Source organism: Rattus norvegicus, chromosome 2, assembly GCF_036323735.1.
Source record: "Rattus norvegicus strain BN/NHsdMcwi chromosome 2, GRCr8, whole genome shotgun sequence".
Classification (NCBI taxonomy): Eukaryota; Metazoa; Chordata; class Mammalia; order Rodentia; family Muridae; genus Rattus; species Rattus norvegicus.
Genome location: NC_086020.1, coordinates 37199484 through 37214832, shown reverse-complemented (window position 1 = coordinate 37214832; position 15349 = coordinate 37199484). Strand labels below are relative to the sequence as shown.

The following is a 15349-nucleotide window of genomic DNA, read 5'->3' as shown; positions in this document are numbered from 1 at the left end:
GTTCAAAACAGGGGAAACTATGAAAGATGTGAGACGTCTGTACATCTTTAATTCCTGAAAATTAGCCCTGATGGCAGCAGTGTACATTGTTGTCATGTTGCTTTTTTAATGGAGGGAAATCATTCATACATTCCATGTTGTTTTCTTCTCTCCCATCCCCCTTCAGTGCTTTAGCGTTCTAACAAATAAAGCAAAACCATGGTGTTAATTGGCTGATTTCTACTGAAATGTTATGTTACTTGAGGTATTTCCCCTTGGAAGCTTTAGTATTTACTTCCAAATGAATACCATGCTCTGCGGATTATGCTCTGTGGATTAGTATATACTTTTAAATCAGCACTTATAAAAAAGGGTTTTATAAGAAATGGAATATGCCATTTATTATAAGGAAGCAGATCCCAAATACTAAATGCAGAGAGCAGTCATTTAGAGAGAGGAGGGCATTTTATGTATTCTGCTATCATGCCACTCCAATGTCAGAAACTGCCATCCCAGTTACCTCAGCTCAGTTCAGTGGATATTCACTGACTGCAACCAGCAGTGTTCTGTGGGTAGGTACAATTTCCCAGAAGCACTAATTGAGAACAGTTTACACTAGTCAATCCATATTTTTCTACTAAGGAAGCTCTAGATATTGTGTTACTTGTTCTTTCTGATATATTAAAATAATAGACACACTACAACAAATTAAGGGGATTGTTGGATATGTCTACTGTTTTATAAGGGATGGGCAGAAGGTAGAAAGGGGGTTGATCCCTGCCTCAGAGTTAGTATAAGCACGCAGGACACCACTGTGCTGACCTTCCACTCCACTTAACAGTACTGGGACCTGAAAAGAAAACAATAAAAAGATGGACCACTTGGGGCAAAAAGAATTCAGTCTTTGGCTAATGAAAAGTATGTCATAAATGTTACTTCTAATTTCCACTAAAAAACACACATGTGTATGCAGACAGGAGTGCTCAATGCAGATAAAAACAGGATTTGGCTCTAAGCTTTTGGGTTCAGTATGGGGGAGCATTTGGAAAGAACAAAATAACAATGAGAATCGTTTCTGTTCTGAGTCACATTTAAAAGATCATTCCTTGTAATTATTACAAATTAACATCTCTGGTACTTTCCACAGACTACCCTTTTTTCTAATGATGGTGGTGCTGGAGTGGGTTGGTTTTTGTTTTGTTGTTTTGCTTTTTTTTTTCCTTTATTGAGTATGAAAATGGTCTTTCTTTTGGTGTGTGCTTTATGGCTATATTCTGAATTAATCAACTTTAGAAAAGGTGCATTTTGAGAGCAAAGGTAAATCTTAACTAATCCAAGAATAAACACTAGTCTATGGTCACTAACTCCCACTGTTTCCTAGTTTCCTAACAACTGCTGCTTTCAAAATTCCTATGTGTACTAGTGTTAATCAGGGCTTCAAGACTGTTTGGGTCATTTGGATTTCCTCAGTTTGACAGTCAGTTTGCAACCTTCACCCTAACTTCCCTTATAATACGACTGGCCATCAGAGTTATCAACCAAGACATTATAAAAAAAGCTCATCATAAACATCCATACAAAATAAATAAATAATTTATTTAAATAAACTTATTTAAATAAATAAATTTTAGGTGAATAAATTACCTAAACTAGGTAATAAATTATTTAAAATAAAATTAAATTTGTAAAATAGTAATAAATTGATTGATTCTGTACTGACATTTTTCACATAAATCAATACAAGTATCTATATATGCATTTTATTCAGTTTTCAAAATTATAATTTTAATTTACAAAGTAATTGACCTTCAAAACAGATTCATATGTACCTTGCAATTACTTTATTGACTAGAGAAATGAATTACTAAAGTTACAATATATTATTTTGAAAAAAATAACTTAGACAGTAATCTACATCAGTCATTAGTAATGACACTGAAATATTATGTAGCAGCACTACTGATGTCAGAATAAAGCCTGTCATAAAAGTCATACACCTTCAAAGAGCCAAGAAAAACATGCACACTTACTTCTTTAATAAACATATGCTCGAAGACATAAGCTAGTTTATATGTAAACTTGCTTTGAGATTTAGTGTCTATTGGTTCTGAAGTAGATAACACACTAATACATACATACAGAATTTGAACAATAAATAAATGAACTAAATAAAACACCGCAGGTGATCCTCCATTAAATACTAATGCTGTTCCTTTAATTAATACTGAGCTTCAAAGCAATTGTACCTTTTTCTTAATTGACTTTAACAATATCCCCTTGGTAAAATGGCAGGTATCATGCCTACCTCATAAATAAGAAAAGTGAGAAACAAGGAGGTTTAAAAGATGATAAAAAAGCAACAAACACACTGCCACTGCCAAAGTTAGTCTCAACTTCTCATGTGGCCTTAAAACGCTAAAAAGAAAATCCCAACTTGAGCTGGCTCAGCAGAGAACTCTGATAGGTATTAACTGGCAAACTTTTCCGTGGTTAATGCTAGGCTTTGGCTAGTTGGGATTTCTCCTGTAGTGATGAATATCAAGGTAAACAGGAAATAGCCGTGTAAAAAATAGGCAAAAGAAAAATCCCACCAGAAAGCTGGGAACTCTTTCTCTCCTAACTTTAATTGGATATTAACAGGAATCGACTTCCTAATTATTCATATACAGATAAGAAAACTGAGATTTGACCTAGGGAAGAGAAAAATTTGTCTCGCATAGATATCGAGTTTGTAGAAAGTTTTAATGCACTCCAACCTTCCTGTACATTCAGACAGCAACAGTGCCTGGTTATCTGGTCTCCTGGGAAATGGCCTAATCAACTCATTTGAATTTGCATTTAACTGTCAACCAATACCAACTACTGCCGCTTTAAAAAATGTCCTTTTTGTGGAAATTCAAGATATTTACTGAAATTTTTTTAAGTAAAAGATGTTTAGGGAACATAAGAAAGAAAGTTCCCCCTCTCTCCATCTCTTGCAATACTGTTTGACTAAATTCTTCATTGACGGTACTAACATTTTTAGTAATATATTGATTCACAGGAGATAAGCTTTCCCCAATCAGTTGCACCAAAGAAGTGTTATTCTTTGCACCTACTTTCTAAGTATCTCAAGCTGATTGTTTTCTCTTAATTCATTGTTTTATTTCAAGCAATTTTCACTTCTTCTCAAACACCTCATTTTTGTTGTTTTAAACAAGGAATTAAAATGACAGAAACTATGAAAATGAGTGGTAACTTTGATTTATACTTACTACTGATTTTTAAACCATCTCCTAAGTCGTTTTCACTCATATCATTTGCCAGAAAACATAAAGGCAATCAAAAATTAAGCTTATTCATTATTATGGGGAGAATAATTTGTTTCTAGCAAATTATATATGCAGGAAAGGTCACATAAAATTTTAATGGTAATGTCCCATATATCAGAAAAAAAATAACCAAACTATTAATAATCAAGAGTAACATCATTGCCTCAAAAAGACAATCTAAACTATCCTTTTATCAAAAAACAAACAAACAAAACAACTCTAAAAAATAAAACAAAACAAGACAAACTTACCCAGTGTTCCACAGGGCTTATTTTTATAAGTGCAGATGTCATATCTATGGAGGAGAAAAAGAGATAAAATTTGTAGAACGTTTGTATATTCATTGCAATTTCTTTGGAGTTCTGTTTGTTCAGATCAACAGTGATACAATTGTGAGCAGCTGGGTGGAGGTCCCATGGCCAGCACGACATGGAAAGGCAGACGGCACACCTGCTGCTCTGCCTGCAAGTCAATAGGATACCTACCAGTAAGAAATGAAGACGACAATCCACCAAACCTTCTATCGCCTGATTTCCAATAGTTTGTCTACAGATTGTTACTGCTTATACTCACTGAGTAGGTTTTATTATTAATAATAATCCCTTTGATTCTGCTGGAGTATTTTCTTGTTATAGCCACAGAATATATGTCTCTGAGAATTACCTGAAGTTCTTTCGATTCTAACATAGGTACTTGTCTTAAACAAAACAAAACAAGAGGATATTGTAACACATCAATAGGAATTAAATCAGTGTTACATAATTGTCCTAGTTGTACATTAGAATTTAGGATGCTGAAAATACAAATATTTTAAGTGATTTAACAAATAGATAAATTAATCACTGAATTTAATGTTTTTTAATGTTAGACTCTATTGATAGACTGCATCATAACTCAATACAAAAGATACTAAAGCAATTTACACATTTTTAAGTATATTACATTGGAGATGTTAAGTCAATATTCATATGTTTATTTTATTTTATTATTATCCCTTAGACTTCTGCTTTCATCTAATGAGAGACAGGAAGGGAATGGATCTGGATTAAAGATGCGGGAGTAACTAAGAGGAATAGAAGAAGAGGAACTGTAATTTGGATATATTATGTGAGAAAAAAATCCTACTTTCAATAAAAGGGAGAAAAGGTACCACTGAGTATATTCTGAGTGTCACGATCAATTTATCTTGTGATTATCATGTTACATATTATTCTACACAGACATAATTCATCCTATAAATAGCCAAGTTAATTTAAACAAAATCATTTCAAGGGTGAAATATATTTTGGAATTAAATGGAATTTATTTCCAAATCCTCAAATCTCATTCACACGTTTACTAAAACTGGTCTGCCTGTAGAGTGCACTTGTCCTGAAATCCAAGTTTTCCTTCATCTTTTTTCTTCCACAATTACTCTATTTCTACCTTAAAAGAAAAAAGTATACTTCTATCAATTATCCTAAGCCTCATTATAGTGCAATGACGATAGAACTCTCCAGAACATAAAACAAGAAACAATTTAAGGAAGAATTGATAACAGGAAATACATTAAGAACTAAGTAAGAAAAATTGGGGATAAAATCTTGATTTCATCCTGGAAAGGCTCGATACCTTTCTGGGTGTCTTTCTGTTACAAGTTAATTTATATATCTCACAATTGGAATTCAATCATGGACTATTTCATAGACTGTATTAACACCTTAAAAGGAAGTCAAACTTGTTACTGAGAGACAAGCTGTATTAACGGAGTTGGCAATTATAACTGGTTTAAGCAGTTAGATTATATAGTAAACATTTTTCATAATTGAATGAGTAGAGTTATATATAATTAAATTCATTTAGCAGGTCAGTTAAAATGTAAATAATATATAACGGCATTTTGAACTTCATACTTATAATTTAAAGTCACAACAGAGATATTATCAATGTTATATATTGCTTATATACTTTAATGGATATTGTCAAAATTTTCAAGCTTCAGATTTGTCTTGTTCAATTTCTAACACTAGGAAAACACACAGACATGCACTCATATACATGTGCATGCACACACAAGCACACATGTATAAAATTTTGGGTTATCTTGCTTCAGTAGGACCTGGAAAAATAGCAGACTAAAGGAAACACTTGGACTTTCCTTCACTCTCAGGATCCTTTATAGGAGTCAATGTAAATTCTAACTAACATGGTGCAGCAAAAGCCGTAACATAAGGGTTAAAGGTTTAGTGTACATCAAAGAAAGTACATTGAAATTCAAAACAGTTAAAATGTAATTTATACACACAAACACAAACACAAGTGAGTGCACCTGCATGCACACATATGCAAATATATGAAAACATATCACAAAAGAAACTTGGTTCTAAATTCTGAATTTATAATAAAAGAATGAGATTATAATGACTGCAAAAGTTCATTTGATTCAGCTTACACAATACAAATTATGTTTTCAGTATAATACCCCTTTATGCAAGTGATATTTATTCAGCCAGATATTTTAACATACCGATACCTTCTTTTTTTGAGATACATCCCTTTGTCTTTATTAATACATTGAATCTACATGTACACCATAGCACTGAACTTCATGAAGTCAATCATTTCTATTCTAAATAAATGTGGAAATAATTAGGCTAAACATTTTTCTTAGCTTTTCTTAAATCATTAAATATGATTCATGGTGATTCTCTCTTCATTACAATTCTGTAGTTACAACAAAAGCACTATAGACTGAGTAATAAACAAATGAATAATATTTTTATGGTTCTGGAAATTGTAACATTCATGTTCAAGAGAGATCTGGTATCTTGTGAGATACTACTTTTTTCTTTCAAATAAATCCCTGTTTCTTCCTATTGTTTTATAGGATTACTTTTCTTGTGTTAAACAATAGGCACAAAGTCACTAAACTTGCTTTTTCCAGAAATATTATAGAAATTTTCATCAATAGAAATTAATTAAGAATTATTTAAAATGACATCTATTTAAACTTATATTTCCAATTTTTATTAAGAATGTCCTGAGCCTGTACAAGACTAAACCTGCCAACAGCCATCATGGAATGGAGACGCGCTCATGGGATCCTACCCCTTCTTGTTTACTTCTTGTCTACTGATCAATTCTCAGGCAGGGTTGGGGACTTGGTATCTTCAGAAGCATGCCCATTGGTGAGCCTATGAGATGTTATTAGATAGTGCCATATGTAACCACAGGTGCTAAACTCAGTGCATTAACAAACAAAAATGCATGCATGAGAAAAAGATATTGAGGAAGAGTCATGGAAGACAGGGGTGGTAGTGAGATGAGAGGAGTTGGTCCTTAGGGTAATCAGAATGTATTACATGGGTATATGAAATTGTCAAAAAATAAATGTAGCAAAACAAGACAAGTATCAAATCTTTAAAACATTGAATATGTGAACTTATTTTAAGTCATCTTTATTTTAGATTAAAAAAAATCAAGGCATTAGCAGAATGATACATTATAGTTTATGTAATCGATTCAAAATTGGTTGACTGGTATCAACATTTTCAGATAAATAAGTAGTTTGCTTAAAATATATATATTATATACTCTGAAAATCATAGGTAATTATTACTTTATTGTAAGCCTTCCTAATGAATATAACTATAAGGTATTGTAGGCCATACTGATACTAATGTGAACTAACCAGACCCCCCAGAGCTCCCAGGGACTAAACTACCAACCATGGAATACACATGGAGGGACTCATGGCTCCAGCTGCATATGTAGCACAGGATGGCCTTGTTGGGCACCAATGGGAGGAGAGGCCCTTGGTCCTGTGAAGGCCCAATGCCCCAATGTAGGAGAATGTTAGGGCAGTGTGGTGGAAGTTGGGGTGGAGGGAGCACCCTCATAGAGGCAGGGAGGCGGGGGGATGGGATAAGGGGTTTGTGTAAGGGAAACTGCGAAGGAGGATAACATTTGAAATGTAAATAAATAAAATAACTAATAAAAATAGTCTGACAAAGAATTCAACATAACCATTCTCAATGGAGCACAGAATATAAATAAAGAGTATAAATGTACAACTCAACAAAGCACCAGAAAAGCAACACATGAACAGAAAAATGAAAGGGAAGGGCTGCAAAATGCAATTAAAATACATCACACGCACACACACACACTCACATACACACACACACACAATCACATACACACATACACCACATACACACACCACACACACAGACACACACTCACACACACACTCACATATGCACACACACACACACACACACACACACACACACACACACACAGAGAGCTTATGCTGTAAGACAACCTGTATTCACAACTTAACATGGAGCCATTTATTATAACGATGCCACCATTCGTACAATATCTCACAGAGGTATGTAAAATAGTTTCAGTTGCTAATTGCTATAATGTGTCAGATGTGTCCAGTAGAGTTTATGGCATGAATTCAAGAATTACTGTTAGGGAGGTTGGAGAGGTGGCTCAGTGGTTAGAGCACTGACTGCTCTTCCAGAGGTCCTGAGTTCAAATCCCAGCAACCACATGGTGGCTCACAACCATCTGTAATGGGATCTGATGTCCACTTCTGGTGTGTCTGAGAAAGCAATAGCATGCATGCATGCATACATACATACATACATACATACATCCATCATACATACATACATACATACAAATAAACAGTTCATTAAGAAAGAGCTAAGATGCTATAATGCTGGCCTTAGATTTAAAGAAGATTGCTATTACTGCGCAGACTACCTCTTGGCGATTCCCAGGAATCCCCAGCCACGGTTGAAGAGCACCCCCTTGGGAGTGTAGTCAGCAGGAGTGTCTTTGCCTGTGATTATCTCACATTATTGCACAATACAGATCTGACAAGATTATGACATCATATATAACTTACAAAGGCCTACCATTACTGAGTTAAGCCGTTTTAGTAGTCACCAATATCTTTAAATCAATGAATTATTATAGTTCTCACTTAATTCTTTGTTACTATTCTAATTGTGTTCTTTCTTTTTCCTGGTTGCCTAAGTAACTCTCATTTTTTTGATTCCTGAATGACATTACAACATTTATTTATAATGAACACATTGATATTATATTTTTACATATCAAAAATATAGGCTATTAAATTATTTGCATTCAGAAGTTTAGGTGTCAATTCATTTTAAGTGTTCTCATGTATCACTAACAAAATGAACATTTCACTGTGTTTTCATATGACAATGTAATAAAACTGATTTAAAGATGTCCCTACTATTGAATAGATTGTAGAATATAGAATAGATTGTGCTTTTTCACAAGGAATATAAAATTAATCACAATAAAAAGTATTATACGTTTGTACATTTGTCTATTAATGTTTCCTTAATTTTATATGAACTTTGAATTCTTAGATATAAAATATATTCAAAGGTAATTTTTCATATTGGCCCTGTTTAATTGTCTAGACCAGTGTCTGACTTTACTCTTTCTTCTTAATTATAAAATATACTTACCTTCTTTTGATTTCTCAGACACAAACCCATTTAACCACCACTGACCATACTACTGACCACTTTTCTACTGTGATTAACCATGGTTTGCTGTGCTGTTTCTACTTAGTATTGAGAGTCTTGGTCAATAGGCTTTCTCCAAGAAATCTTTTTTAAATAGATCAACTCTTCTAACAAATACGCCAAGTTACCCAAGTTTTAACTTCATGGCCTCCCTTAAACAGATAATTTCATGTATCTATCTTCCCCTTTATTACAAATTCTTTACCAATACAGAGTAATTTGTTTTGCTCACCGATGTAGCCCTGTATCTAACAAGATGCCTACAGCACAGGGTTTAAAGTTAATAATATTGAAGACTTCTCAAACAACTGCATTATTTCACATATCTACAAGCCATTTGTTGATGCTTTAAATTCCAAATAATTTAATAACCATTCTAAGTTTCAATCTCAACTTCCACTTCCTAAAAGCCATTAATAGAAATGGAATTATTTTTAGGTTGTCAACAGTTAGATGATCCAGTATATTTAATACACTTTATAAGCACATAATTAGGTAAATTGGATTCATGAAATGATTTACTAAAAGATAATTTTATGGTGCTAAATCAAAACTTTAAACCATTTTTTCAACAAATATTTACTAAGAGCTTACCATGTAGTACAGGATGGGAAAACATGAACAAAATTGATATAACTCATCTTAAGATACTGGAAAAAATTATTTCATCAAAGGCTTAATTAGAGATGGCCAGAAAACAGTTGCCATTCTGTCACAGCAATGGAATATAGTTTATTGGACTGAGATTTGAACATTTAGAAGTAACTTTGTATGTTCTTTCTTTTGTATGTATAGCAGGATAAATATTCCTTGGCATATTTGTCCTTTGCATTACAACCAGTTGTTAATGCCCTGATTTACATAATTAGTTACCTCCTGCTGAGATGGAGCAAACACCTTATCATTAAGTCTCTCTCATGCATAAGTTGTGTTTTTAAAGACTTAGTTACCTGTATGGGGTAGGGATATGTGCACTTGTGTTATGGAGTCTTGAGGCACCAGATCTCCTGGTGCTAAAACAATGACCACATGAAGTTCTTAGGCAGATGGATAGGACTAGAAAATACCATCCTGAGTGAGGTAAACCAGTCACAAAAGAAGACACATGGTGTGTACTCACTGATAAGTGAATATTAGTGGAATCCCCAATTCTAGGATTGCCCAGCATGCTATTCTTCTATAATTTTGTTGAGGATATTTGCTTGCCCTTTAAGTTGAGAATCTGATAAGTGGATATTATCCCAAAGCTCAGAATACAAAAACAAAAACAAAAAACAATTCACAAACCATATGAAGATCAAGAAGCTCCCTTATTAGAAGGGAGAACAAAATGTCCAAAGGGGAAATTCAGGGATAGAGTGGAGCAGGGAGTGAAATAAAGGTCATCTAGGGACTGTACCACCTGGGGATTCATCCCATATAGAGCCACCAAACCCATTCATTATACTGATGACAAGAAGTGCTTGCTGATGTTTCCTGAGACGCTCTGCATTACTGATACAGATCAGGATGCTTGCAGCTAACCATTGGACTGAGTGTGGGGAGTGCAATGAAGGAGTTAGAGAAAGGCCTGAAGGAGCTAAAGGGGTTTGCAACCCCATAGGAAGAACAGCAATATCAACCAACCAGACATCACCACCCTAGAGCTCCCAGGGACTAAACCACCACCCAACGTGTACACATAGTGGGACCCATGGCTCCAGCCATATTTGTAGAAGAGGATGGCATTGTCTGACATCAACAGAAGAAATCTTTGGTCCTGTGAAGGCTCATTTCCCCAGTGCAGGCAAATGCCAGGGAATTGAGGTGGTTGTGGGTTTCTTGGAGTGGCATCGTCTTCAGGGAAGCATGGGGAAGGTAGAGGGAACATGGAAGAGGGGTGCAATAGTTTGCATATGCTTCGACAGGGAGTGGCACTATTAGAAGGTGTGGTCTTGTTGGAAGAAGTGTGTCACTGTGGATGGGCTTGGAGACCCTCTTCCTAGCTGCCTGAGGATGCTCAGTCTGTTCCTGTCTTTCTTTGGGTGAAGATGCAGAAAGAACTCAGCTCCTCCTACACCTTGCCTGCCTGGATGCTGCCATGCTTCTACCTTGATGAAAATGGACTGAACCTCTGAACCTGTAAGACAGTCCCAATTAAATGTTGTCCTTTATAAAATTTACATTGGTCATGGTATCTTTTCACAGCAATGAGACTCTAATACAGATACCAGGGATGGGGCTATTGCTGTGATAGGTCTGACCATGCTTTTGTTTGGATGAATGTAGATTTGGGGACTTTGGATTTGGAAAACAATGGAATGCTTTAAATGGGGCTTAATGGGCTATCTTAGTAGGAATGCAGAAGTCTTTGTTACTTGGAGTGATTTGACTTATGCAGGCCTAGCACAGGAAGTTTCAGAAGAGAAGAATTTCCTTATGTGCTATAAAGAATGCTCCTGCTGTATTTTGGTGAAGAATGTGGTTGCTGTTTGCCATTCTCTGAAGAGTCTGCCTAAGGCTTAGGTGAAAAGAGTCAGATTAATTGCATTGAGAAAGGAAGTCTCAGAAATGCCCATCATAGACTTTGTTCTCTGGTTAAGTCTCATGAGGACCATTTTAATGAAAAAAGGGAAGTTGAGAAAGGAAAAATACAAAATATATGGTTTGAGTATTAAAGGGACACCAGGAAGTGAAATGAAGCTGAATCCTGTGTTCAAGGATATTAAATTGAATTAAGGGAGTAATGACCTTGGGGCAAGACCCCACCCAGCTAATTAGCTCCAGGCAACTAAGTACAAACCTTTAATCCCAGGAGACAGGCACACAGATCTCTAAATTCAAGGTCAATCTACAGAGTAAGATCCAGAACAGCCCAGTTTATGCAGTGAAGGAGTTAGGAAAGAGGAAGCTGGTGAGAAAGTAATAGAACAAGGGGCCATGTTCCAGCTCCTGCAAGCAGCAGAACTCAGCAGCTTCAGCCACGTGTCTCTGGCTTTATATTCAAGAAGAGGAGGAGACTACTGGAACAATTGATTTCTGGTTAGCTGAAGGTAAGAAAGAGATAAGCATCACTGAGGTGAAATCTGAGAACACAAAGAAGCTGTGTTCCAGAGAAAGCCAAGATTATACCTCGTGCTGCAGCTGTATTTGGTAATGTGTAAGAGTCACCCAGGTGGTAATGGTTTTGAAGGCATGAACGGGTCATGAAGAGCAGCTGAGGCTAGGCACTGTGAGAGGCCATGGAGAGCCATGGGTGAAGGTGCAGCCTCAGTTGCAATTGATGGCTGAGGACTGAAGGGGTCATGCAAAGGAGTTGAGGCTTGGCACCATGAAGAGGATGATCACCAAGAACAGGCAATGGAGTAGATCAACATGAGTGCTACAGAGGGAAGAGCTGGAGAAGTGAAGCCAGCCCTTTGGAGGATCATGTGTAGATTCAAGACCTGGAAACTAGCTGCCTTGGAGACCAAAAAATGTTAAAGATCCCAAATCCACAGGCTATCTGCTAAGAAAAGCTGCTAACAGGGAGTGGAACCAGCTCAGGAGAAAGAAGTTTGTTGCAGTCAACAAAGATGACAAAGGAGTTGAAGATCTGAAGATTGCTTTGACATCAGACATGGAAGGCAGAGTTTGAAGTTTGCCCAGATGGTTGCCTGCCTTAATTCAGAGATTACAGTTAAGTGATTTGATGAATCTCAGAAAAGACTTTAAGGGTTGGACTTTTAACATTGTTAATAGTGTTATAGACTATGGGGACTTTGAAAGTTGGACTAAATGTACTTTTTATTATACTATGTTTAGGTTTGGCCTCCATAGACTCATGTGTTTAAAAACGTCTGTGGAGGCCAGAGAATGGAATGTGGTGGTTTGCATATGCTTGGCCCAGGGAGTGGCACTATTAGAACGTGTGGTCTTGTTGGAGGAAGTGTGTCACTGTGGGGGTGGGCTTGGAGACCCTCCTCCTAGTTGCCTGTGGATGCTCAGTCTGTTCCTGGCTTCCTTTGGGTGAATAAGTAGAACTCAGCTCCTCCTGCACCTTGCCTGCCTGGATGCTGCAATGCTGCCATGCTCCCGCCTTGATGATGATGGACTGAACCTCTGAACCTGTAAGCCAGCCCCAGTTAAATGCTGTCCTTTATAAAACTTACATTGATCATGGTGTCTGTTTACAGCAATAAGACCCTAACTAAGACAAGGGTATAACATTTGAAATGTAAATACATAAAATATCCACACAAAAAAAAGCCAGATTAAAAAGCCAGATAAAAAGTCAAAAAAAAAAAAAAAAAAAAAAAGAAAGAAAGAAAGAAAGAAAGAAAGAAAGGAAGGAAGAAAGAAAGAAAGAGTTGTGAGCTACCTGATATGGGTGCTGGAAACTAAAGGCTAGTCCTCTGAAAAAGTAGTATTAACTATTAACAGTGTACCCGTATCTCTCCATTACCATTTGCAGATTACTAACATAGTTATGCTCCTGCCATCTTCAAAATCAAACTGTCTCTAAAATTGTAAACAATGTACTCTGGACTTCAAGACACACTCTTGTATCCGCCTGTCTTTCTGGAATTATTTATTACTCCCACCAGCCTATGTCTACTTCTACAGAAGTACCCACTATACATTTACCACTACCCAAAAAGTTTAGAATTTCTCTATATCCACAAAGAGCTCATTAAAAACTCTTCTCTTGTTTCTTGTGTGAATTCTAGATATCTATTCAGGATACTTCACATACCTTATCCTTCATACAGCAAGAAGTAACACACGTTTCATCTAACCACCACAGCAAGCATGTGCTTATTGGCTTTCTTATATTACAGTGACTCTCAAATACGTCATCAGTATTCAAGGCACATAAAATAATAACCAGACAGAGTAGAAAAGCAGGACAGGAGGAGAGACATGGTAAATAAAGGAACAAAACCAATACAAAATGCAAACAAGATGAACAAAATGAAGAAGTCAGTCAAGAACTTGGGGAGAAAGTTAATCAACACTGATGAAACACTCATCAACATGATGACATTCTCCAAGGAAATTGACATTGGGGTGTGGAGGAGAACTTGCATGTTGGGAAGAAAGAGTCAATAAGTCAAATAAAAAAAAAAAAAAACAGGGGCGAGAGAGATGGCTCAGTGGTTAAGAGCACTGACTGCTCTTCCAGAGGTCCTGAGTTCAAATCCCAGCACCCACATGGTGGCTCACAACCATCTGTCATGGGGTCTGATGCCCTCTTTGGCATGTCTGAAGATAGCCACACTGTACCCATACAAATAAGTAAATAAATTAAAAAAAAAAAAACAGTAAAAAAGGACCAAACCTTATCAATTGTGAAAGAAAAAAAGAGTAAAATAAAAATCACACTTGCTAATTCTTCATTAATATATACCTACATTTCTCCAATACATTAAAAACAGTGTCATGTGGCAGAGGCCACTCACATCTTGGAAAAGCATAAAATAGAAATATCCAGCCATAAAGAAGAAAATAAGCTTCCAAATCCACCCCCAGCAACCACTTCTGCTATCATAGCTATACATCCCCAAAGTCCCACAAGCTCCCCAAAATGTCAACACAGGAGATATATTTCACACCAAACCATAAATAACATAGCCATCTTTTTGAATGTGTAATTAGAAATGCTTTCCTTTTACTTAATGAATAGAAGAAGATGTAGATGATCAAGATAATTTTCAAAACTTAGAAACTTTCTTGGATCACATGAATAATTAGGGCCTAACATATGCTACACTAATTCCAGGCCTCTTGATGTAAAAAGTATGAATAAGAAGCCATTTTTAAAATAAATTTACTTTTATTTACTCATTTAGAATATCTTTTGCAAAGAACTTATTAAATGCTGTAACTAGTCCTTTCCGCCGGGGCAGCCATCTTCCAGTAACTCACCAAAATGACGAACACTAAAGGAAAGAGAAGAAGTACTCGGTATATGTTCTCTAGACCTTTTAGGAAACATGGAGTCGTTCCTTTGGCCACATACATGCGAATCTACAAGAAGGGTGATATTGTAGACATCAAGGGAATGGGCACTGTTCAAAAAGGAATGCCCCATAAGTGTTACCACGGCAAAAACATAAGAGTCTACAATGTCACCCAGCATGCCGAGGGCATCATTGTAAACAAGCAAGTTAAAGGCAAGATTCTGGCCAAGAGGATCAATGTGCGGATTGAGCACATCAAGCACTCAAAGAGCAGAGACAGCTTCCTGAAGCGGGTGAAGGAGAACGATCAGAAGGAAAAGGAAGCCAAAGAGAAGGGCACCTGGGTTCCGCTGAAGCGCCAGCCTGCGTCACCCAGAGAAGCCCACTTTGTGAGGACTAACGGAAAGGAGCCTGAGCTGCTGGAGCCCAGTCCATACGAATTCATGGCCTAATGTACACAAAGGAAAGAAAGGACCTGGACTGCAAAGTGTTTTCCTTTAAAAAAAAATGCTGTAACTAAATCAATATAAAATTACAAATTTTTATTATAAACCAGTTCCACTGAATTGTGTTTTCA

At 36.2% G+C, this 15349-nt stretch overlaps 2 protein-coding genes across 10 annotated transcripts in view; one reads left to right on the top strand and one right to left on the bottom strand.

Moving 5' to 3' along the window:
- Adamts6 (ADAM metallopeptidase with thrombospondin type 1 motif, 6) overlaps positions 1-15349 on the bottom strand; it is a 211818-nt gene that overhangs the window by 152245 nt on the left and 44224 nt on the right. For 6 of the 9 annotated variants that reach the window (XR_005500311.2, XM_039102547.2, XM_039102548.2 and 3 more), the window contains one exon: positions 3542-3585. Coding sequence is in view for 7 of the 9 variants with exons in the window: in XM_039102547.2 (XP_038958475.1) it covers positions 3542-3585 (44 nt within the window). In the remaining 2 variants the exon portion in view is untranslated. Of the gene's footprint in view, positions 1-801; positions 830-3541; positions 3586-15349 lie in introns of all 9 variants that reach the window. The other 3 variants (XM_039102549.2, XM_039102551.2, XM_039102550.2) reach the window with 1 other exon arrangement.
- LOC134485591 (large ribosomal subunit protein eL21-like) lies at positions 14718-15263 on the top strand. The gene has a single exon (XM_063282681.1). The coding sequence runs from the start codon at positions 14742-14744 to the stop codon at positions 15222-15224; it is 483 nt and encodes a 160-aa protein (XP_063138751.1). The 5' UTR covers positions 14718-14741; the 3' UTR covers positions 15225-15263.

Excerpts from the sequence above, each read along its gene's own strand:
- LOC134485591 (XM_063282681.1), top strand. The coding sequence starts at position 14,742 with ATGACGAACACTAAAGGAAAGAGAAGAAGTACTCGGTATATGTTCTCT.